The sequence below is a fragment of the Magnolia sinica genome, chromosome 8, assembly GCF_029962835.1.
Source record: "Magnolia sinica isolate HGM2019 chromosome 8, MsV1, whole genome shotgun sequence".
NCBI lineage: Eukaryota > Viridiplantae > Streptophyta > Magnoliopsida > Magnoliales > Magnoliaceae > Magnolia > Magnolia sinica.
In genome coordinates this window covers 17,370,778-17,396,257 of record NC_080580.1, presented here as the reverse complement: position 1 = coordinate 17,396,257, position 25,480 = coordinate 17,370,778, and the positions used below count along the sequence as shown (strand labels likewise).

Below are 25,480 nucleotides of genomic sequence, written 5' to 3'. Positions count from 1 at the left end.
TCTGAATTTTTTCACATTTGCATCATTCTAAAGGTTAGGATCGTCGGTGTCTATAGTCTTGTGTCACAACAATCTCCTAGAGTCGTGTTTTAGGAAACCTAAGTTGACTCTTATTGTGTATGCCCACTCGGACTGGTAGAGGATTTGGTCTACACCCGATTTTAAATATGGAACAGTTGACTGAGATGCTGAACACGATCACCCAACGTTTGGCCGCCATTGAGGCACAATCTAGGAACACAAATACCCGTATGGATCAGATAGAAGCGTCCCTAAGAGAAATCTTCGACATTGGAGGGGATGAACAGTTTCACGTAGGGTGAGTAGTTGAGGAACGGGTAGGAAATCGTGGTAGAGGTCGTGGAACACATGGTTGAGGGGTAGTACGTGGAGGGGCGCGAAATCCGCAGCCTGCTGTCGAGTATCAAGACCGTTATGATGTCGATGAGAGGGTCTTAAAGAGTGTTAAAGTAGATGCTCCTAGTTTTGATGGGCGTCTTGACCCAAAAGCATTCCTTGATTGGTTAGCGGATATGGACCATTATTTTGAATGGTATGAGATGTCTGAGAACCGACAGGTGCGGTTTGCGAAAATGAAACTTGTGGGCCAAGCTAAATTGTTTTGGACAAATACGGAGCGTAGGATCGAGAGATCAGAAGGTGTCCCAGTCGCACATTGGGTAGAGATGGAGTTATTAAAAGAAAAATATCTTCCTCTCTCTTACCGTCAAAAGCTCCTAGATCAACGGCAAGCATCACGCCAAGGATCTATGTCGGTTGCAGATTACATCGCAAAATTTGAGTATATGATGCGGTGTGATATTCAGGAGGATCCCTTAGTGACGCTGGCACGTTTCAAAGTGGGTCTTCGTGTGGATCTGCAGCATGAGCTTATGACTCATGCAGTGAGTGACTTGGATCAGGCTTACCAAGTTGTACAAGAGTTAGAGCTTTACCTATAGTCTCCTGTCACGAGGGGCTTTGAGTCCCGAGACTCTACTGTTAGATTTGGTTTTCAGGGAACCAAACCTAACATTGGAAGTTAGCCTAGGGCACAGGCTAGTGCACCGCCTAAGCCTAAGGATGATAAGGGAAAAAGTGTCCTTAGTGCCAATCCTGGCAGTGGTAGTCATTTGAGATGTTATGAGTGCGGAGGTACAGGTCATTTCGCATACCAGTGCACAGCAAAGACTCGCGGGAAAGCCTTAGTCATAGACGAGTCAAATGAAAATGCAGATGACATGAGTGATTATGAAGTTGAGGAATATCATCTAGAGATAGGTGCTAGTGATTATGAAGAAGAACTAGAGACTACACCACTAGTTGTAGTTAGATGTGCTTTAGCACAGGCCAAAGAGTGATGATTGGCGCAGAAGCACACTTTTCTACACGTTTATCAAGAGCGGTGACAAAAATTGCAAAGTCATCGTGGATAGTGGTAGTTGCACCAACGTGGTCTCAGCTAGCACAGTCACTTGTTTGGGTTTGAAACCCATTCCTCACCCTCAACCCTACAAGGTTTCTTGGGTTGACACGTCTTCTATGCCTTTGTCCCAGCAGTGCTTAGTCCCCATCCAAATCGGTTCATATAAAGACATGTTGTGGTGTGATGTTTTACCTTTGGATGTAGGTCACATCATTCTAGGGAGGCCGTGGTTATATGATAGAGATGTCATGATTTTTGGTCACTCGAACGTGTGTACATTCACGCATGAGGGCAAGAAAATCAAGATTAATCCGTTGCCACCCAACAGCCACGTGGACAAGGCTAGGGATGTGAAAACGAGTGAGTCAAGGAAGGATGTGAGGAAATCTATTCTGAAGTCTCTACATATCATAAATGCAAAAGAGTTTGAGAAAGAGACAGAGGATGATTCGACGGTGTACGCCCTAATGGCTAGGGAAGTTACACCCGAGGTTCATATAGAGTTAACCCCCTGAGATGACTTCGGTTCTTGAGGAGTATAGTGATGTATTCCCTGAGGATTTACCGGATGCGCTTCCACCTATGTGGGACATCTAGCATGCCATTGATTGTCCCAGGGTCTACTTTACCGAACCTTTCTCATTACAGGATGAATCCTGTAGAGCATGCAGAGTTGCATAGACAGGTAAATGAGCTCTTGCAAAAAGTTTTCATTCGTGAGAGCATGAGTCCGTGTGCCGTACCAGCGCTATTAATGCCAAAGAAAGATGGTACGTGGCGGATGTGTGTGGATAGTAGGGCCATTAATAAGATCATGATCAAGTATCGGTTTCTGATACTGAGGCTTGATGATATGTTAGACATGATGGCTAGATCCACCATTTTTTCCAAGATCGACCTCAAGAGCGGGTATCACCAGATACGCATACGCCCAGGAGATGAGTGGAAGATAGCCTTTAAGACGAAGGATGGGTTGTACGAGTGGTTGGTCATGCCCTTTGGCTTGACTAATGCACCCAGTACTTTTATGCGTGTGATGACCTAGGTTTTGAGACCCGTTATGGGGAAGTTCTTAGTGGTTTATTTTGATGACATACTCATAGTGCCACTAAAGAGCTGCATATCGACCACTTGAGGCAGGTCTGTAGTGTCCTGAGGGCGGAAAGGTTATGTGCGAACCTTAAGAAATGTTCGTTCTTGTCTGATAGGGTTATCTTCTTAGGGTTCATAGTGCCGTTTGTAGGGATGCGAGCAGATCCAGAAAAAGTCAAGGCCATAGTTGACTGGCCTGAACCGCGGAACATACATGAAGTGAGAAGCTTTCATGGCTTAGCCACATTTTATCGTCGGTTCATTCGAGGGTTTAGCACTATTATGGCTCCCATTACTGATTGCATTAAAAAGGGAGAGTTCATATGGTCTAAGGCAGCAGCTAAGACATTCAACGATATTAAGGGCAAGATGATAGAGGCTCCCGTCATGCGTCTTCCAGATTTTTCTAAAGTCTTTGAAGTAGCGTGTGATGCTTCAGGCGTAGGTATAGGAGTACTAAGCCAAGAGGGTCATCCAGTTGCCTATTTCAGTGAGAAACTGAATGAGGCAAAACAAAAGTATTCCACCTATGACAAAGAATTTTATGCGGTAGTGCAATCGCTACGTCATTGGCGTCATTATCTTCTACTGCAAGAATTTGTCTTGTTTTCTGATCACGAGGCTTTGAGGTATTTGAATTCCCAAAAGAAACTTAACCCAAGGCATGCCAAGTGGGCTGCGTTTCTTTAGGAATATTCATTTGTCCTGAAACATAAAGCCAGGATCGAGAACAAACCAGCCGATGCCCTTAGTAGGAGAGTGACATTGCTTAACTCCTTGAGTGTAGAAGTTGACAGGTTCGGGCAATTAAAAGACGAGTATCCCATGTGTCCAGATTTTGGGGGAACATACGTGTCACTCTTAGGTGCCCAGCATAATTCGGGTGAGTTCGTGCTGAAAGATGGTTTCCTTTTCAAAGGAGACCGACTTTGTAGTCCCCTCACTTTTCTCCGGGATTTCCTTGTTTGGGAGTTTCATGATGGAGGTATTGCTGGCCATTTTGGTCGAGATAAGACCATTGCCCTAGTGGAGGATCGATTTTATTGGCCAAGTCTCAAGCGAGACGTAGCCAAAATTTTAGGGCAATGTCGAACATGTCAACTGGCAAAACAAAATAAGCAGAATACTGGATTGTACACGCCATTGCCAATGCCACGCACCGTGGCAAGACATCAGTATGGATTTTGTGCTTGGACTTCCCAAGACAATTAAAAAGCACGATTCCATTTTTGTGGTCGTGGATCGTTTGTCAAAAATGGCTCACTTTCTCTCTTGTTCTAAAACCTTAGATGCGTCCAACATAGCCAAGATTTTCTTTGAGGGGGTAGTTCGATTACATGGTTTGCCTAAGACCATAGTGTCTGACAGGGATGTCCGGTTTACTAGTTATTTTTGGAAGACATTATGGCATATGATGGGTACGAGACTCCAGTTCTCGTCTGCCTACCATCCTCAAACTGATGGCCAAACTGAGGTTGTGAATCGAAGTCTCGGAAATCTACTACGATGTTTGGTGGGTGAACACATTAAAACTTGGGATTTAGTCCTGCCAGTCACCGAGTTTGCATATAACAGTTCAGTTAATAGGTCTACGGGTATGAGTCCATTCGAGATTGTTAGTGGTTATAAACCTAGACTACCCATAGATTTGTTACCTATGTCAGTCACCCAGAGGACCTCAGAGTCAGCCGATGCATTTTCCCATCACATTCATGAGTTGCATGCAGAGATTAGGAGGCGGATAAATGCTAGTAATGAACAATACAAAATTTCGGCTGACTTACATCGTAGAATTCAAGAATTTAATGAGGGTGATTATGTAATGGTTAGGATGAGGCCAGAACGATTCTCACAAGGTACCGTTAAGAAGTTACAAGCACGCAATGCTGGACCTTTTAAGATTTTGAAAAAGATTGGGTCCAATGCGTATATGATAGATCTTCCACCTCGCATGGGGATTAGTTCAACATTCAATGTGGAGGATCTAATGCCTTGTTCAAGCCATCCCATAGACCCTAATTTTGTTCCAAACCATTGGCCAATTTCTGAATTTTCTTCCCAACCTACACGACCTATGCCTACTATACCTGAGATAAGAGAAGAAATTGAAGGAATTGTGGATGAGCAAATTGTTTCCACTTGAGACGGTGGATTTCAGAGGTACTTAGTGAAGTGGAAGAACAAATCATCATCCGACTGTACATGGTTGACGGAAGCAGAGTTGCAGCGACTAGATCCAGATTTGTTAGAAAAGCACAAGAGTTTTATCTCGCTGGAGTCGAGATCTTCTCAGCCGAGGGGAGTTGATGCGGACACCAGGCCATTCAAAGTATATCAACACAGGAGGCGTGCATTACCCGTGTCAATGTGGTTAGATGACGGATGCGGGTTGGGTCTCTAGAGGTTGAAGACCTTACACGTGTTCATGACATGTGTAGGTTGCTTAGAGGAGACATTGGGACCATTGGATCGCGAGGATGGTGTGACCGGACCGTTGGATCGTCACAGCCCACCTTCATTACACCATCTTCACGGCACTATTATCGGGGGCCCATCGGGCATCTCAAATTTACATTTAGTTTATGAACATTTGAGTTAATTAAGTTTTGAGACAGTTTGTGTACAATTTTGTGCGAATTTCTTTTTTTTGAAATTTTTTTTAGTACGGGTATTTTGGTAATTTCATGTAATTACGAATTTATAAGGGTTGCCCTAAACCCATAGCATGTTATGTGATGTTTTATGAAAAAGAAAAAAAAAAAGCTTTTTGCTTTTGACGATTTCGTCTTCGACTTCCAGTGATTGGAAGAGGGCGTGAGGCCCAGGTAAACGATTTCTCATCCCCTACTTCTTTCTCCTTCTCTCTCTTTTCTCAAGGTAATCTTTTCTTTAATCTCATTCTCTTCTTTTTCTCCTAAAACCTTTAGATCTAGAAGATTCTTTTTTATCTAAATCATTAGATCTCAAAAGATTTTCATCCCCCACATAAAATCCATCACCCAAATCTAAATCTGAAGAACCACCAATTCTTTTATGAATTTTTCAGATTTTCCAATCCAGGAAATTCCTATTTTTCTGGATTAGAAAATCCACTTGGATCGTTAGACAGACCTATTGTAAGACGAAAGTTCTATCTTTCGCCGGATCCAACTAAACTCAGATTTTAAGATTCAAAACTTCATGTTTGTGATGGATGGCCATAATCAATATTATATTAACCTTATTTCGTTCTTGTTTTATGATGTATAAGGCTGATATATATTTTTTTCTTTTACATTGCATAAATCTGCCCCTTTCATATACGATGTTCATTTAAGGTTGGATTAGGTCGTCCTACATCACATGAGGTTCCACAAGATAAAAGCACTCATTACTTTAGGAGATATTCAGTTTTAGAAGATTCATACGGACAAGAATGCCACAGACATGTTGACAAAGTAGGTGACCATAGACAAGTTCAATCACTGCTTGGGCTTGATTAATCTCATTAGCCATTGACGAGATTGGGCACCCTTGCATAGTTGTGCGGATGGAGCTACATTCCAGGTAGAGAATGCAGGGAGTGGTTTATGCTCAAAGTGGAGGTGAGTAGGGGGATCTTCTGGGTGACTTGGCAGAATACAAGTCAAGGTGGAGATTGTTGTGTAAATGCATGGGATTCTGCATAGTCTGGGAAACAAAGTACGGCCTTGTCAATCGGACCGATAGAGTGTTGGTCCGATCAACAATGTACATGATTTCTCAATTTGGGAGCAGAGTCGGGCTTTGTTGGTCCAACTGACGGCCTTGTTGGTCTAATTGATAGTTAGCATCGGTTCGACCGGCAGACATCGATTACTTATGTGGTTTTGTGGAAATCGGGGTATTTAAGCCTAATTGCGATTAGGGCTTGGTAATACTAGTGTTTTCTCTCTAAGGGCAAGGGTTTTGCGAGGTGAGAGGGTTCTTTATACTTGTAAGGGCTTTGGAAGTGATTTTCTCAAGGGGCTAGGGTTTTCCTAGGTACGCATCTCAAGGCGAGATCGGGTGATTTTGTAATTGGAGAAGGTGAGTGGTGTAAACTCCAAGGTTTTTTATTATAGTGGAGATCTCTGTCGCTTTGTGCCGTAGTTTTTTCCCGCAAAGTTTTTTCCATGTTTAATGTTGTGTATTCTGTGTTTGCTTGATTGTTTTGTTATCGATTTGATTGTTCTATCTTCGTTGAACGTGCTTTTGCAAAGCGCACAGATTGGTGGTTGTATTATATCTGAATTTCTAATACCTAGGGTTGATCCGGGTTTGTTGGGTTTCGGGATTACAACAATGTTGTATCAGAGCCGTGCCCGGTTTATCACAACATTTGCATTCATTAATGGATTTAACCAAAGTTGTTTGAACTTTGTGTAATTCCATGTGTTTAATAGTTTTTTTAACTAAAATTTGTCATCTTGTGTTTAAATTTGTTAAAATGGGCTTGAATGTGTTTAAATTTCTACAAAGATGTGGTAGGTTAAATTTGTTTCATATATTTTTGTTCATCCCCACAATTTCCCAAAATTTCTGAATTTTATTCTCTTTATAAATTTTCATTTTTTAAAATTATTTTTAATTATTTTTATTAATTTCTCTGGTTCTGGTTGTATGACTCATCCAATCTTGTATTAGTCATACTAGTTTTGCTTGGTTCGCTTGTGGAGAATTGAGTTACATGCAATATGGATGGCTGCTTGGTTGTCACAGTGAAGAGGAATAGGATCCGAAGGAGGATAGCCAAGTTCTTTAAGAAGGTTGCGAAGCCACACGAGCTCACACGTCGCATGAGCCATAACACAATATTCTGCTTCAGTCGAGGACCAAGCAACAATCAGTTTCTTTTTGCTTTTCCATGTTATAAGATTGCCACCTAGGAAGGTACAGAAGCCGGATGTAGAGTGGCGATCACAAGTACTATCTGCACAATCAGCATCGGAATAGCCAGAAAGATGAAGATGACTATGCAGTTGAAAGTGGAAGCTAAAGACCCGGGGTTGATTTTAGATACCGAAGTATGTGGTAGACAGCCGTGAGATGGGAAGTATGGGGAGCTTGCATGAATTGGATAACAACGCCCACCGCAAATGAGAGGTCTGGGCGAGTAATAGTCAAGAAAATAAGCTGGCTTACAAGCCGTTGATACATCCCGCGATCCGTAAGGAGAGCACCATCATCTGGTCGAAGCTTCTGTGAAGTATCTATGCGAGTGGTAGCGAGCTTACACCCTGACATGCCGGTCGCCATGAGAAGATTGAGCGCATATTTTCGTTGTGACAAAACCAATCTGGATGATGAGTGACCAACTTCAATTCCGAGGAAGTAGCGAAGAGGATTAATATCCTTGATCTCAAACTTGGTCTTAAAAAAATTCTTAACCTTCCTCATTCCAACAGAATCACTACCGGACATGATAATATCATCCACATAGACAATGAGAACCATAATGCCCGTCAATCGACGACATATAAAGAGAGAATGATCGGCATGACTACGAACAAAGCCGAACTCCAAGAGAGCCTGACTGAATTTTTCGAACCATGCACGTGGGGATTGTTTGAGTCCATAAAGAGCTTTCTTCAACTGACATACAAGCGTAGGGTTGTGAGGAGCAATAAAGTCAGAAGGTTGATGTATGTAAACTTCCTCTGCAAGGTCCCCATGGAGAAATGCATTCTCAACATCAAGTTGAAACAAGGGCCGTGATAAATTAACGGCCAAGTAGATCACAACGCGAATCGAATTAAGCTTAGCCACCGGAGAGAATGTTTCAAAGTAATCCACACCATGAGTCTGTGTGTTAACGCTTAGCAACAAGATGGGCTTTATAGCGATCAATGGAGCCGTCTGGAGGAAACTCGATTGTATAAACCCTTAGCTCCATTGATCGTTTAAACCCATCGACATCCAACAGGTTTATGACTTAAAGGAAGTGGCACAAGGTCCCACGTATGATTCTTCTCAAGAGTAAACATTTCTTTTATCATTGCCCTCGTCCAGTTAGGACTTTGAAGAGCATGTGAGAGAGACCGAGGAATAGTCTGTGATGAAAGGGAAGCTGCAAACGACTGAAAAGACGGTGAAAGATGATCATATGAAATGAAATTACTAATGGGGTGTTGAGTACAAGATTGTGACCCTTTGTGCAAGGCAATGAAAAGATCTAAACTCGAGGTAGGAGAGTCATCTGAGCTAACATCCAAAGTGAGCGGAAGGGTGGATGGCTGAGCGTGTGAAGATTTATCTCGACGATGATACACCCGCAGAGGCTTAGGCTCACCCAAATCACCAACAGGATGCTGAATGGAGGGGAGAGGAGTTTCCCCATGATTACTAGTGGAAAGAAGAATAGGATAAGAGTCATACTCCCCCTACAGAGGGATCGGCCTGGAGTTGAGAAAAAATAAATATCCTTAAAGAAGGTCACATCGGCAGGGACATATTTCTTGCGAGTCAATGGGTCAAAACATTTATACCCTTTCTGACTCCGAGTATACCCTAAAAAGACATTTAATTGCCCTGGGGCTAAGTTTATCATTACTTCCATCCAAAATTTGTACAAAACATGTACAATAAAAAACTTTAGGCGGTAGAGGAAATTGATTATCATGAGGATACAATATAGTAAATGAAGATTTGTGAGATAGGATACGTGAGGGTATACGATTAATAAGAAAATTAGCAGTTAGAAGAGCATCACCCCAAAAATGTTTAGGTAGATGCATACCAAGCAGAAGGGTGCAAGCAACTTTAAGAAGATGACGATTCTTTCATTCTGCAATATCATTTTGTTGAGGTGTGCGAGCACACGACGTCTTAGACAAAATACTATGTTCCTGCAAGAAGGACAGAAAGGGAGTAAACATGTATTCCCCCCCATTATTAGAATGGAGGGTTTTGATGGAATATTGAAATTGAGTGCATACTTCATGATAAAACACTTTAAATGCATCAAACACTTTTAGATTTCAAAAAATAAATCCAAGTCATGCGTGAATAATCATCAATAAAAGTAACAAAATATCTAAATTCAAAAGTGGAGGTAACAGGAGCTGGTCTCCAAACATTCGAGTGAACCAAAACAAAAGGTTGAGATTTCCTCCCAGAAGAGCTAGGAGGAAACGTAGCATGATGATGTTTAGACAATTCACAAATATCACAGCATAATGGTTTAGTGACAAATACGGAGGGAAACAAAATTTTTAATCTAGCTATTGATGGGTGGCCTAAGCAGCAGTGCCACCGTGTCATGGACTCTCGATCCAGAGAAAGGGTATTAAAAGCGACAATGGGTGTATTATCTAGAAGATAAACGCCTCCTCTCTCATGCCCCCCCACCAATCACTCTCTTCATTTGTAGGTCCTGAAACAAACAATAAGAAGGGAAAAAAGTAATGGAATAATTTAATGATTTAGTAAGAGAGCTAACAGACAATAAGTTTAATGAAAAATGAGGCACATGAAAGACCGATGACAGAGACAAAGAAGAAGAAAGAGGGATGAAACCAATCCCAGAGATGGTAGTTTGGGTTCCATCTGTGATTGTGACATACAGTGTGGGGAGAAGGAGAATAAGAGGAAAAGAATTGAGACTTACCAGTCATATAGGAGGAAGCTCCAGAGTCTATGACCCAAGAGGTAGGAGAGGATGATGCAAGAAGAGCGTACTTGACTGGGCCGAAGCTGCGTGAGATGGCTCAAGAATATCACGAATGTGAAGCCACATAAGGGCATCATATGCAGCCCGAGAAATGATAAGAGACTCTCCTGAAGTAGACTGCTCAGCTGTTGGGGTGGAAGACTGTCTCAGGAGCAATTGTGGATGCAAAAAAAGCAGCGGCATACGTAGAATGACCATGTATCTGCCAGTAATAATCAATGGTGTGACTAGTTCCACTGCAATGTGAACAAATGCGGGAACCATCATGTCCTCGTCCACGTCTACTACGACCATGAAGACTACGGCTGCCATGACTGCGATCTCCCTCGCGGCCTTTACCACAACCACCAAAACCAAAAATGTGCCTTGAACTCAAGTATGGTACCCGAAGGCCAAAAGAGGACTGATCGCTAGCAAGATGTGCCGAACGCTCGTGTGACACAAATGAACGAGAAAGAAGAGTAGAGATAGTAGCATGCGACATATGGCATAGACTGTCGTCAATGGGAGAAGAGGATCCTGCACAACAACCTGATCTCGAACATGAAGATAATTGGAATTCAACCTAGCTAGGAACTGCATGATATAATTATCATCCCGCTGCTTATGGGCATGTTCATGATCCTCTTTACATTTGGAAGGAAGAGGCTGATACATATCCAATTCATCCCACATACCTTGAAGCGTCAAATAGTAATCTTTTAATGATCTTGAGTTTTGTTGGAATCGACCAATTTCTTGAATAAGCTGGAATACCCATAAAAAATTCTAAGATTCTGAGAACATATTATGAAGCGTATCCTAAATGCCTTTAGCCGAGGATAAAAACATCATTGAGTGGCTAATCGAGGAATTCATAGTATTCAACAACCATGAAATAACTTGATAATTCTCCTTTATCTAAGACTTTTAGGTAACATCTGTAGAGCTTGGGGGATCATCTAAAATATACGATAACTTCTCACGGGCTCCTAAGAATACTTTTACAGATTGTACCCATTGAAGATAGTTGTCACCATTCAACTTATTGGAGGTAATCTGCAAGAGGTTGGATTCAAGAGACCTTATGCCAAGAGATGAGGGCCCTTTGTCAGCCATAGGAGAGTCTACGAGAGATAAGCCTATGCCAAGAGAGGCCCTATGCCAAGAAGGATTGATTCTAACAACTCTATCTCACTTAATCCTTCAAGATAATAAGAGATAAACCTCAAACAAATAGCAATCATACAAAATAACATGAAACTTAGTAAAAAACGGCCCATCCGAGTGAAAAACAGCTCAGTTGCACGTCCGTTTGAGGTTAAAACCCTCTCAAACATGGATCTTAGGTTAAAAAATCTGCCATGGGTAGCTTGGGAGGAAGATTTCGGTCCATCTTGAGCAAAGAAACCAAAGAAAAGCTTACCAATTTGAGATAGATCGAAGAAAAACGGAAGAAGAGCCCGATTTTCGAATTTCTCTATTTCGCCCAAAATACCATGAAAGGAGGTCCAAAAAATTTTCAAAAAATCATGACAAATCTTTTAAAATCAAGATCTATCAAACTCCTAAACTTTTATCTCTAACGGATTCCATGTGTCCGTACAACGCTGACGTTAGCCATACGACTGCTGACTTTAGCAAGGTGACGTGCTGTCTCTTAATCTGTTGGATGCGGAATGCCTGAATCTATGTTCTGATACCAAGTAGAGAATGGTTTGATGATAATAATGTGAAGAAAAGAGGAGAAGATTGAGAGAGGAGGAGAGTTTGGGAAAGGTGTTGTGTTAGGCTTGCTTGCCCTAACACACAATATTTTATTATAATAGAGCATATAGCACACTGTAGGAGAAGAGGAAAGTGTGCACATGCACATGCACTTACACTAAAAGGGCTACATACACAATACACTAGCATTCTCTATATAGACATCAACCTTCCTTTCCTCCTTTGCTTGGGCTCTGGAACTGGCCATGACAGAGCTCACAATCACCATTCTTGGTCATCTAGTGAAAGATTTTCTAGGATATACTTCTTTGATGGTAAAGGGTTCATTTGAGTTAGGTCTTAGTTTCTAAATAAGAATGCAATGGTTGAAAGGCATTAACTTCTATAAACTGTGTGACTTAGAATTTCTGATGGACCTCCATGCCCGGCCCATTGACAGACAGGTAGCCTGAAAAGCCTGTTCCAAGTCAGCATGACCTGCACGGCTTGTCCTGGACTGGAGTTTGCTTGCAACCTTAGGACCCCTTATCTTTTAGAGTCTATCATGTTGCTTCTCTGCCCCTACTTTATCTCTAGGAATTGAAGGGCTCTGTCCATGGGTATTGGAGATATCCCAATTCCTTTTGGTCACCTGTTTCAAACAGAAGTCCCCTTTTTTTAGAGATGAATTCAATCTAGGTCCTCACCATTTACTTAAGGGTGTGTGAATGGAGTTCTTTGGTTTGAGTAAATCAAAGAGTGTGTGGGGCTTCTTTTCAGGTGGGTATGTTTGAATGGATGAAAGTGAATCATGATGAGGCTTTGCTGATTTTAAATGAATTGGGATCGGAACTCCAACATTGTCTAGGAGATGGCCAGTATTGAGAAAGGAATAAGTGGAAAAGTTGAGATAGGGGAAAACGAGTGAAGGCAACTGAAAGAAGGAATTCCGGAACAAGGCTAGACATCTTCTTTTTAGACCTCTAGGAGGCTGTGATAAGTGTAAGCCTTGTTGTCATCAAGCGTTCTTTTCTGGTTTGCTTCATTTTTCTTTCAACTATGAACTGGAGATTTCAGATCCCTATTGGCTTTTTTCTTTTTGTTAAATTTAAAGGTTGGACCCTCCATTGAAAAAAGAAAAGAAGAAAAGAAAAAAGAATAAGAAAAAAAGAATAGACATCTTCTTTTTGGGCCTCTAGGAGGATGTGATGAGTGTAAGCCTTGTTGTCATTAAGTGTTCTTTTCTGGTTTGCTTCATTTTTCTTTCAATTATGAACTGGAGATTTCTGATCCCTGTTGGTGTTTTTCTTTTTGTTAAGTTTAAAGGTTGAACCCTCCGTTGAAAAAAAGAAAGAAAAGAAAAACAGAAAAAGGAAAAGAAAAAGAAAAAAAGAAAAGTAGAAGAAAGAAAAGACAGAAAAAAGTTGGAACCCCTTACCTCAATTTTATGCACTGAGGGCATCATCACTAGGACATGTTTCCGATGATGTCGTCTGCCATGTGAATTTCATAGCCATCTCGTAAGGCAAAGTAGTTTAATAATTGTTGAGATGTAGTGTTATCCAAAAAGGTAATAGGAACACTCCAGTGTTACTGATACCACCACAAGTAATGGTGGTACCGGAATCTTGTGGACCTCATGTGGTCTGTGCATGCCATTCAACCTATCAATGGTGCGCCCACCATTATGGCGTGATTCCCCAAAAACAATGCCGGCCAACCATCAGGAAGCCCACACCTAGGGGAACAATGAAAAGCGCTAAAAAATCTCCAAATTTGTTGGGGACCATTTAGTGGTTGGTTTGGCCAGATTTTTGTGCATCCCCATCATTAGGGTGGGTCACATCTTTTGCACTGTGGATTCTTTGCACATACCTCTTGGGCCCCATCACTTGAATTTGGTATACTCGGGCAGTTGTACATTGGTTTCTATGCTGTGGTCCACATGATTGGTTCAGCCTGATAGTTTTGCTGGGTGCACTTTGTGGTGGGGCACACTTGTTGAATGGATTGGATATCTCACACACACCCACCCACCCACCAGGGGGAGCCTGGAACAGTCTGGTGCTGTCATTACTTATGATGGCACTGGTACCACTTGTGTATCCTCCAAAAGGTAATGGGACAAACTTATCCTCTTAGCTTTATAGCCATTTTGGCTTTCGACCTTCATCCCTAACAATTCTAATTCGCTAATCATGAAACTTGTCATATAGTATCAATTTGTTAGCACATTAGGCATGTGACTGTCAAATATAGAGTTATTTGGGTATCAGATTTATTCAGTGGTTTTACCTCACACCCCCCACCCAAAAACTCACATACTTGAGCCTCTTTATGTTCTTTATGTTTGTTGTTATTGTATGTGCCACAGCTGCTACAAGTTTGTACGAAGACCTGTTCTCAGATTTAATTCACATCTGTCACAAGTTCTGCTTTAACTTCTCCTTTTTGTTATATTATTATTTTGCAGCATGCTCTGTACATTGTTTATATAGCGTCAGGTGTTTTTGCTGCTGGATGGATAGGTAAGATCAAACTCTTGTCATTGTCAGTCCTTAATGCATCGTGTCATATGCGATAAGCATTTGGAACTTTGGGGACTGATTCAATCTCTGCAATAGAGGTCTCATGCTGGATTCTTACTGGAGAGAGGCAGACTGCAGTCATCAGGTCAAAGTATGTCCAAGTACTGCTAAACCAGGATATGAGTTTTTTTGACACATATGGGAATAATGGGGACATCGTGAGTCAAGTATTGAGTGACGTGCTGCTCATTCAATCAGCTCTTAGTGAGAAAGTATGTTTCTTACTCAATGTTGCTTCATGCAACAGACAGCTTTGTTTCACTTGGCTATTTTGTACCTTCTCTTGTGAATTCTACATGCTTCATGAATGCTGTATTTAATTGGAGTTTCCTCTGACAATCGGGTTTTTATGCAACAGGTTGGAAATTATATTCATAATATGGCAACATTTTTTGGTGGTCTTGTCATTGGACTGATCAACTCTTGGCAGATTGCACTTCTGACATTAGGCACAGGCCCTTTCATTGTTGCTGCAGGAGGAATATCAAACATATTTCTGCATAGGCTTGCTGAAAATATTCAAGATGCATATGCTGAAGCTGCGAGCATTGCTGAGCAGGTTACATTTTCCCATTTGTATAATATAATTTGGAGCATTTCAAATCTAAAAGAAGCTGATGGCTTGAAAATACACTGCTTTCCATTTAAAAATCTATTTGGGTTGGCGCTCGTTGTCCTTCATCCCTTGAGGGAGGGAGGGAGCCAAGTGTATGGTGGATGAGTCACCACTGTTTCTGAAATGGTAGGGAACGAACTTTGAATAACAGCTAGTTAAAATACAAGAACCTTCTTAATTCTTCTAATTTCTGATGCTCCAAATTAAAATTGTGAAGTTAGCAACTCTTTGACACAATTCTCAAGTTTGCTTGGATTGAGATGTCTATTTCATATGATATATGCAAATAGAACATGCTCTGCTATCATAATGTTTGTGTGGTTATAAATCACTTGATCTCTTTTTCTCCAAAGTAACTTGGTACTCTTTCATCATGTGGTTTGAAGCCGTCTTCTCAAGTAGCAGAAGAAACCGTTGCAGAAAACCAAAGCATTGGGACCTGATACTCAATGGTGGATGTTTTTGTTGCAATGGTTTTGCCAATTGAAACTCGTCTGTTTGACATAAACCATATGTGCAAGGCGTGCATTATCTGCTTTAATTCATTTTTTGGGATTCCGTATTTCCTTCTTCATTATTGACTTAATTCAGTATTTCTAACCTTTTCAAGAAGTAGTTTGTTTAACAAATTGCAGTCGAAAGAAAGTTCTGTTTTTATTTTCTTAATACCCTTTCTTTTTCCTTTGTGTTATTTGCATCATTGTCCAAGGGTTGTTCATTAGCCCTATGCTAGCTCTAGTTTAATCTACAAAGAGGCAACTGAAATTTTGGTTGCAGTTGGCTGCTTTATTCCATATCTTTATATTGCCATTTTGTGACAGTTCAAACTGGACATGCTGATAGTGCTCTTATAAAAGACGAAAGCAACTCAAGTTTCAAAATATCTTGTTAGCATTGTCTTGTCCATCTTTGATGCTGGCTTAGAAGCTTCTGAGAGTTAGTCGCATTTTGAAGTGGTTGAAAGGCAGCCAACACTCGACTTTCCTTTTAACGAATAGAACTAGAACTGTCTGGCCATAAAAAAACCATGACTTGGTTGCGTTGTGATGCTTGTGAAGTGTGTCATATCAGTGGCTTGGAAGCTGAACCTAATTTTTTTTGCTCATATAGGCAATCTCTTACATTAGGACTTTATATGCATTCACAAATGAGACGTTGGCGAAATATTCTTATGCAACTTCACTTCAAGCAACTCTGAGATACGGTATATTGATAAGTCTTGTGCAAGGACTTGGACTCGGATTTACATATGGACTTGCGATATGTTCTTGTGCTTTGCAACTTTGGGTTGGGAGGTTCCTGGTTTCTCATGGAAAAGCCAGTGGTGGTGAAATTTTAACAGCTGTCTTTGCTGTTATTTTGAGTGGCCTGTGAGCATCTCTTCTTTTTATGCGCATCCTACAATGTTCTATCACATTATCTCCCATTTCTCTTAACGTGTTTGTCTTATTTTCTTTTTATAGTGGACTGAATCAAGCAGCAACAAATTTTTATTCATTCGAGCAAGGGAGAATTGCTGCCTACAGACTGTATGAGATGATAAGCCGCTCGACCTCAACTGTTAATCAGGATGGAAGTACCTTGGATTCGGTGCAAGGAAACATTGAGTTCCGCAATGTGTATTTCAGTTACCTGTCTCGTCCTGAAATCCCCATCTTAAGTGGGTTTTACCTAACTGTGCCTGCTAGAAAAACTGTGGCACTTGTTGGCAGGAATGGCTCAGGAAAAAGTAGTATAATTCCTCTCATGGAACGTTTCTATGATCCTACATTAGGTAGTCTTAACTACATCATGAACATCCATTTCTATCTTCTTCTTCTTCTTCTTGTTTTTTTATTCTTTTCGTTTCTAAAGTATGACTGAGTATATTGTGATCCTTTTTATCTGCACAATTCATTGGATATTTTATCTTGTTGTACAGGAGAGGTTCTTTTGGATGGGCAAAATATTAAAAGCCTGAAACTAGAATGGTTAAGAAGCCAAATAGGACTGGTCACCCAGGAACCTGCCTTGCTAAGTTTGAGCATTAGGGACAACATTGCTTATGGAAGGTCAACTGCTACATTGGATCAGATTGAAGAGGCAGCCAAAAAAGCTCATGCACATACATTTATCAGCTCACTTGACAAAGGATATGAGACACAGGTACAAATTGGGATATCAATTTGAGCTCATCTCGATGGATGGTCAATTTCTTTTTCCCTTTCATCTTCCACTATTTTGTTTGATGTTATGGTTATCCTTTTCAGGTGGGTATGGCTGGCTTGGCATTAACTGAAGAGCTAAAAATAAAACTCTCAATTGCTAGGGCAGTGCTTTCAGATCCATCTATACTTCTGCTTGATGAGGTTACTGGTGGCCTTGACTTCGAAGCAGAAAGGGCTGTTCAGGCGGCTCTGGATATCCTTATGCTGGGACGCTCAACTATAATAATAGCTCGGCGTCTTAGCCTTATAAGAAATGCTGATTATATAGCCGTGATGGAGGAGGGTCAGCTTGTTGAAATGGGTACACATGATGAATTGCTTACACTGGATGGCCTCTATGCAGAACTCCTGAGATGCGAAGAAGCAGCAAAGCTTCCTAAAAGGTAAGTTGCATACTCATATGAAGCTTGTTATATTTGGTCCCAAACCTATTGGTTTTCTGCATTTATTGAAGCATTGTAGCCGTTATCTAGAAGCTTATTGCTATTGTTTTGAGCATTCGTTAAGATCCTACTAACTGTGACTGTGAGCAATGTTTTTTGTATTGTCATCGACGGATGTTTCTCACCCTAGGGATATGAAAACATATTGGTTATCGCTTGGGAAATTTCGGACGTATCGCGTAATGTATTATTGCTTTTGGGAAACATGGGGAAACATTGGGAAACTGGTTGAATTTTTCAATGGAACTTTAGGGAATATTAAAAATGACATCAATACACACTTAGAAGTCAAAAGATTACAAAAAATAAGTGCATATAATTGGTTTCCTTTGTATAGTGTCCTAATTTATGCACTGTTTGACTGAAGTGATGTAATTATATTCAAAGTGAATTCATATAATTTATAAATGTAAGAAAACATGTATGGAAACCCAAGTAATACATTCAAAAGCACAAGAAGTAGAAAACTAGAAATATACTTGTGAATGATGTGTGTGGTTGTGGCTTAGACTCACATATAGTTGCATAGTGGCTGAAAATCACCATCTTTGTCTTGATGGGGCTGGGCACAATACTACACAAAATGACAATACTGTGGTCAGTTCATTATAGAATGATACCAGTGAAGATACTCTTTGACATAACACTGGTACTCATCCTCTTAGAACTGGATCTATATGTCCATCCGTGGGTATTGTGTAATCATCATCGTTTGTGGATGATATGAATCTATAGTTGGATATGGTGTGGGTACATATGAAACTCCTGAATGCATCTGCCCATAGTCATACTGTGGATATCCCTGCCTGCGTGCGGAAGCGTACTCCTGCCCGTGGTTGAAAAACTGTGCTGTAATTGTTGGAGTTGCTCGCCACATATCCACCAGGTCCATAGTTGCCATATGATCCATACCCATACTGTGACCGGGGCACAGGACTAGAGCTAGCTTGCTTATCACCAATGTCTATTGACCTCATGCTCCATGATAAGAGCTCATCTACATTAGTTAGCCGTGGGTTCTTATTCTTCTTCTTAAGAATAGGACGAGTGTAAGCCTTATTTTGGATGTTATGGGGTTGTGGTTCTTGTGGATGAGAACCACTGTCTTCATCCTGGGTTGATCAAAATCCCTCTCCCCAGTGAACATGTTTAAAGGCCTCTGAGTTTGACTCTGAGCTCGGGTCGAGCTCTGACTTAGAGGTTGAGTCTCACTCTTGTCGCCTACATAGTACTGTTGCCATCCTCGTCTCCACCAACACCATCTCCATCGTCATCATCATCATCGGGCCCATCACCTCCGCTCCTCACATCACTCTCGGTATTGGATGGTGTGGCCGCCACGTGTCCCATGAGAAAATGACTGTTGCCGGTTGTCTTCCACATTCCTTATCAACAGGTCGAAAGCTTTCGGGGGGAAACTAGCCTTCTCTACATGAGCGTCAACATCAGTGCCTTGCGACGTTGCCTTCTCTGATACATGTGGATCTGGGCGGCCATCTGCTCAATCCAGGTCATCTTACTTAACCTACTCATAAAGTGGGTCATCTGTATCATCGTCATGGTATGCATGATGATTGATGACTAATCATCATTAAGTCCAACGGGTCTTCTACTCTTCTTTTTTTCCCCTAGCTTATGCACTTAGCAACCTCTCTCGTAGCTTAATGTTGTAATGGCAATAAACTAACTTCTAAAACATCTCATAACTAATCTATTTCGCTTGTTGGTGTGAATGATAGAGAAGGTGCTCCAGTTTCTTTTACATGGTGATGAGGACATTGTCTGTGCAAGCACATTGATAACCAATCGTTGCAATGTCTCGTAGCTGCTCTTGTACATGACTCACCATTTGCCCACGAAATTGATCACTGCCCCCTTAGTTTTAACTTTAAATGATGCAACAACTCACATGATTTCATCATCTTCCTCGATGATCTCGCTGCCTCACACGCCCAAACATACCCTCTGCATTACAGAAAGTGACAATCTGTTAATGGCATTTAACATTAATTGTGAGCATAAAGCCTTGGAGGAAATTAGAGAATAGCTAAGTGCATAACATATTTACCTCGTTGCCGGAACTGGATTTCCCTGAAGAATTGGGGAATATCATCTTATATACATTGTGCAACGCGTTCTTCAAGCTATTATCCTCGGGGAGTCTACGATTGTAGTGATACTTGGGATCTAGGGAGTGTGAAATTCAACATGGTGCACATACTTACATATTAGTACAAGAAAAGAACTATGCATGCTATGCAAAGAACCAATAAATTATTGAAACATATGAAAAATTAAATATAACTTGTATAATTACTTACAAGCCTTATGAAATGGGTGCGGAAGAGTTCTTTTTCGGTGGTCATCAATTATTTCATGCATTCATTTATATGAATTGAGGATTTTAACCTTGACGGCTTCTTTCATTAACCGCATGGATTTGTACAAGGAACCCATCGATGGATATGTCTAGTTATCCATTGTCCTTAGCACTGTATATATGGGCTCCAAAATACCCACTATACTTCTCATGCAATCTCAGAAGGAGCTGCTTAAAACAAGCTCTTCGATCCTCCATGCCATTCTCTTGCCACTCCGATTCCAATCAGAATACTCAAAGCTGAAGTGCTCTCTTAGCCTTTGCCTTTGTTTTAGGAGGCTGTCCAACATGTTGAAATTTGTGGCGAATTGTGTTGCCCCAGGCCACACTACATCCCCACCACATCTCCTGCATATCTTGGCTAATAGCTAGGTGTGGTTATAGATGAAATTTGCGATTACCCTGGTATTAATAATCACACTCTTCACTGAAGGTGTATCCCCTATTGTCTCAAGCATGAGATGTATACAATGGGTTGCACATGGGGTCCGGCACAAGTTCTACTTCATTAAATCATTCCCCGCCTTTATAAATGTGCTCTCATTGTTTGTGGCGAACTATACGTTGTTCTTCCTCCCAACTTCTTTCATGACATCATGCATCTTTTTAATTTCATTACTAGCAAGCATATATGGACTTCAAGAATATGGTCCTATAGTAGACCATGAAATTTATGACGAACATCCTCGTTGGTCCCGTTTATCCTTCAAACATCAAAGTAATGCTGTGCGTCTCCCATAACAGCCTTAGCTCATCAACATAACGCTGTACCTCAATGACCTCATCATCTAAATACTTCCCCTACTTCCCCATAAGCTCACATGGCGTGAGTGACACCACATTCTCACATTTCATTGCACTTCAACGATCATGTTTTTAAAGTGCAGGCACGCTGATGCATTCACTGGTATGTACTCATAAAAAAATAATAATTAGAGATGAACTTTCCCTCTCTTCGTCACATCTCCTATGCTAAATATTTCCGTTAGTCTTCTACTTTCCCATCTCTTTATGCGTCGTTGGATCTGAAGGTACATTTGTCATCCACACATTACTACTACCCCCTCCCTAATGTAGGGGCGTTCTCACACCGGGCTCGAGTGGGGTGGCCTGTAAGATGTAGGGGCTATCTTAGGGTGGGCGGCTCATGTGAGATGGGTGGCTTGTGTAAGGCGGGCCCTATTTGTGTGAGGTAGGTAGCTCATGTGAGGCGGAACCCACGTGATGTGGGGCCCACGAGGGAGGTTCAGCTGATGACCTAACCCATGGGATGTGGGGCCTAGGCTGAGATAAAGGGATTGATTTGCCATGCTCTATTAGTTCGAGCTTTTAGAGCACATGGTTAGTTGTCCTGCATCAAAGTGGTATTAGAGCAAGATGTCTCGTATTCGAGACTCCTCACTGGGGGTGATTAATGCAGGGAGATTTTCACACTAGGCTCGAGTGGTGTGGCCTATGGGATGTAAGGGCACACTCGGGGTGGGTGGCCCTTGTGAGGCGGAACCCATGTAATGTGGGGCCCACGAAGGGGTTTTCGGCCAAGGACCCAACTTATGGGATGTGGGGCCTGGGCTATGAGGTAAAAGGATTGATTTGCCACACTCTATCAGTTCGAGCTTTTAAAGCAAGTGGTTAGTTGTCTTGCATCCCTCTCCCCCTGTGCTGCCATTCGATATTAAGATGTCTCCTTTTTCCTCCCGCCATCCAATCTCTGTGGATGGACAAACAATTTCCATAATTAAGTGAATGGACAGTCAAATGATAAAATGGACAGCTGGATTGGTGTAGAAATGCATGTTCACATATATTAATTGATAAAATGGACGGTTGGATTGATGTAGAAATGCATGTTCATATAGATTAACAGATGGGTGGATGGTTGGGATGCCTGGATGTATGGATATACAGATAATCTAACGGTTGGATGTCATGATTAATGGGTGGATGATTAACAGATCAAGTATCTAATGGTTGGATTATTCTATAATTGCATGGATATATCAATTAATGGCCGGATGATAAAATGGATAGTTGGATTGATGTAGAAATGCATGTTCATATAGATTAACGGATGGGTGGATGGTCGGGTGCCTAGATGTATGGATATACAGATAATCTAACGGTTGAATGTCATGATTAATGGGTGTATGATTAACGGATCAAATATCTAATGGTTGGATCCTATAATTGCATGGGTATATCAATGAATGGGTGGATGATTAAATGGACGGATTGGATTTCTTAAAATTTTTTATAGCCCTAAAATTCACTAGGGTCATTACACTATAACCATACCCTTGATCTGCTTATGTTTTAAATTTTTTTCAGCTTTTATTTGGAAAACAGGGCATATCTCCTTGTATCCGTCAATATGGGAGATAATACTGGTTTCTGTGGTGACTTGTACAGTATGTACACAAACTGAGTTTTGTCCTTGTTTGCAACGAATACAGTTCCTAAAACTTGGGACTCGTTACTGAGATCCATTCATTAGAGAAATTTGGACTTCTGATTGTGATGACAATTCATTTTCCGGGGTGGTGGATTCTTTTGAAGGATTTTGTTCTGTTATCTTCTTTAGAGTTATAAACAGCATATGGCTCTCTTACTGGCCCATCCAGATTTAAGAATTGATTTTGTGCTGGAGTGCTGTTATGCTACTAAAATTCTTTCGGAAAATCCAGATTTAAGAATTGAGTAATGTTTGTGTCAGACCTCATCATTGGATCTCATTGTTTGCAGTGTCAATTTTAGTATTATTGCTACTGGCCTAATTCTCGCATAATTTAATGTTCTGGCCTCATGGCATTCTCTGGATCATATGCTTTTCTGTAAGCTTTAGGAGTGTAGAACTACGACAAACTTGCTGTTTTCTTTTTGATGTTTGTGCATGCTGTTCTAGGATGCCAATGAAGAACTATAGGGAAGCTGCAACTTTCCAAATTGAAAAAGATTCTTCAGCAAGCCAAAGCTTCCAAGAGTCATCATCTCCTAAGCTGGCCAAATCACCATCTCTACAGAGAGTGCCTGGGGGCCATGGATTACGGCACCAGGATGTGAATGTTAACTCACAAGAATCACCGAAGACTCATAGCCCACCTCCTGAGCAAATGTTTGAAAATGGGATGTCCTTGGATGTGCCAGAAAAAGCACCACCATCCATAAAAAGGCAGGATAGTTTTGAATCAAGATTACCTGAATTACCCAAAATTGATGTTCATCCTGTACATCGTCAAACGTCCAGCGCTTCAGATCCTGAGTCACCAATTTCACCACTCTTGACATCTGATCCTAAAAATGAGCGTTCTCACTCCAAGACTTTTAGTCGACCCCTCAGTCAATCAGATGAATTGCCAAGTACACAAAGGGACTCAAAGGATTTGCAACATCAGAAACCTCCTTCCTTTTGGAGGCTTGTGGAGCTCAGTCTTGCAGAGTGGCTTTATGCTCTTCTGGGGAGCACTGGTGCTGCTATATTTGGTTCTTTTAACCCCGTTCTAGCTTACATCCTTGCGCTGATAGTGGAAGCATATTATAGACACACTGGTGATCGCCTACGCGATGAGGTGGATAAGTGGTGCTTGATCATTGCGTGCATGGGTATAGTGACAGTGGTTGCCAATTTCTTGCAGCACTTCTATTTTGGTATAATGGGGGAGAAAATGACTGAGCGAGTTAGGAGAATGATGTTCTCAGGTAAATGGCATTATCTGTATTGGATATATTTCTTCTCTGGCTTATGCCAATATTGTTTATATGGAATCATATCATATCTGGCAAATTGTCTTATTTGTAACTAACAGACTTGTATCTCATTTCAGCAATGTTGCGGAATGAAGTTGGATGGTTTGATGAAGAAGAGAACAGTGCAGACACCTTATCAATGCGCTTGGCAAATGATGCTACGTTTGTTCGTGCTGCTTTCAGCAACCGACTATCTATATTTATCCAGGACACCGCAGCTGTTATTGTGGCTCTTCTTATTGGGGTGCTGCTGGAATGGCGATTGGCACTTGTGGCTTTGGCCACTCTTCCAATTCTTGTACTTTCTGCTATTGCACAGGTTTGCGTTTATGCCTGTATACCTTTCTCCATAGAAATGTGTCTTTATTTACTGCAAGGTTCCCATTCTGGGGAAATTTCAATTTTTGAAAGTGAGGAATGGCTACATATGCCTCAATGGATGATGTTAAGTTACCACCCAACTACGTCATATGCGTCAACTTGTCTTGTACTTGAGTCATCCATCTGGTGAGAAAATAAGGCCATTCCACCATCTTGTTGTCCACACCATACGAAAAGAATGCCACATGTGGTTCACCTGATGACGAGATGACCTGGTTTTTGCATCTACAGTTTCATCATTGGACCTACCTTTTAGAAAGAGCAGATGATGTACACTGTACACATGTGACTCATGGGCATGTGCGCCACATGGTGACCAATGTTCAAAATATTGGTTTGATACACTAAGGTGTTCTGTAGCGGTGGTGATGCCCACCGTTACTGATACGTTGTATTGGTGTAATGGTCGATACGGGGGGCATAACAATCGATACAACCCTTGTATCGGTCTTTTTTTTTTTTTTGCTCGAAAAAATCCAGAAAAATGTAAATATTCCAAACATGCATTCATTTATAATATTTAATATGCTTATGGTAGTGGAACAATGTACTCTTTGGTGAGAATGTTGTATCAGATTGTCTGATGAATTTATGAACTTGACAACCTGGAATTGACTACAAAACTTTTACATTTAATTTTGCATCTAATACCAAAGATAAATATATTAAAATGAATGAAATACCAAAATATCTTACATTTGCAGGTGCTTGCTATTATTTACCATATTTTAATGTACACTACATACCTTGGGACTCGCATACATTATAATATACATTCCATTTAAAGTTTTCAACATATTAGACTTTTGTGTCCTATCCTGTGATTCATGTCTTGTCATCTCCAAGGAAAAAAATAGTATTGTTTGGTTAACCCCCCTACAACTTAATCATGGGTAACTTAATTGTTTGTCAGGAAAGTTATTTTAAGCACAAGTTCGGTAGTGTCAAGTGTATGCTTGCTTGGTGAATGTGTGGGTGTAGAAATACTTACTTTAAATGTTAATAATATTAAAAAATACTTTCCTTAGTAAAAACTCATGACTAAGTCACCCTTACCAAAACAAAAATCTGCTTTGTTGTGGTTGCTTGACCTTCACGTCCTTGTCATTATCCGGTTGTAGCTGTGGAACAGGTGTTGCATATCTATAATATATAGTGTTGGAGGGAAAAATCAGGTCAACGAAACTAGAGGATGATTGATCCCTATTAGGCAACGACCTCGATCCTGAGTAAGGATATCCAACAGTG

At 41.0% G+C, this 25,480-nt stretch overlaps 1 protein-coding gene across 2 annotated transcripts in view; it reads left to right on the top strand.

Moving 5' to 3' along the window:
* Window positions 1–25,480, top strand: part of LOC131253009 (ABC transporter B family member 6-like) — a 46,415-nt gene that overhangs the window by 12,336 nt on the left and 8,599 nt on the right. Inside the window, exons 2-10 of one of the 2 annotated variants that reach the window (XM_058253828.1) lie at window positions 14,347–14,401; window positions 14,498–14,673; window positions 14,820–15,020; window positions 16,188–16,447; window positions 16,541–16,851; window positions 16,999–17,222; window positions 17,327–17,667; window positions 23,010–23,803; window positions 23,929–24,170. In XM_058253828.1, coding sequence (XP_058109811.1) covers window positions 14,347–14,401; window positions 14,498–14,673; window positions 14,820–15,020; window positions 16,188–16,447; window positions 16,541–16,851; window positions 16,999–17,222; window positions 17,327–17,667; window positions 23,010–23,803; window positions 23,929–24,170 — 2,604 coding nt within the window. Of the gene's footprint in view, window positions 1–14,346; window positions 14,402–14,497; window positions 14,674–14,819; window positions 15,021–15,183; window positions 15,204–16,187; window positions 16,448–16,540; window positions 16,852–16,998; window positions 17,223–17,326; window positions 17,668–23,009; window positions 23,804–23,928; window positions 24,171–25,480 lie in introns of those variants that run through there. The other variant, XM_058253829.1, reaches the window with a different exon arrangement.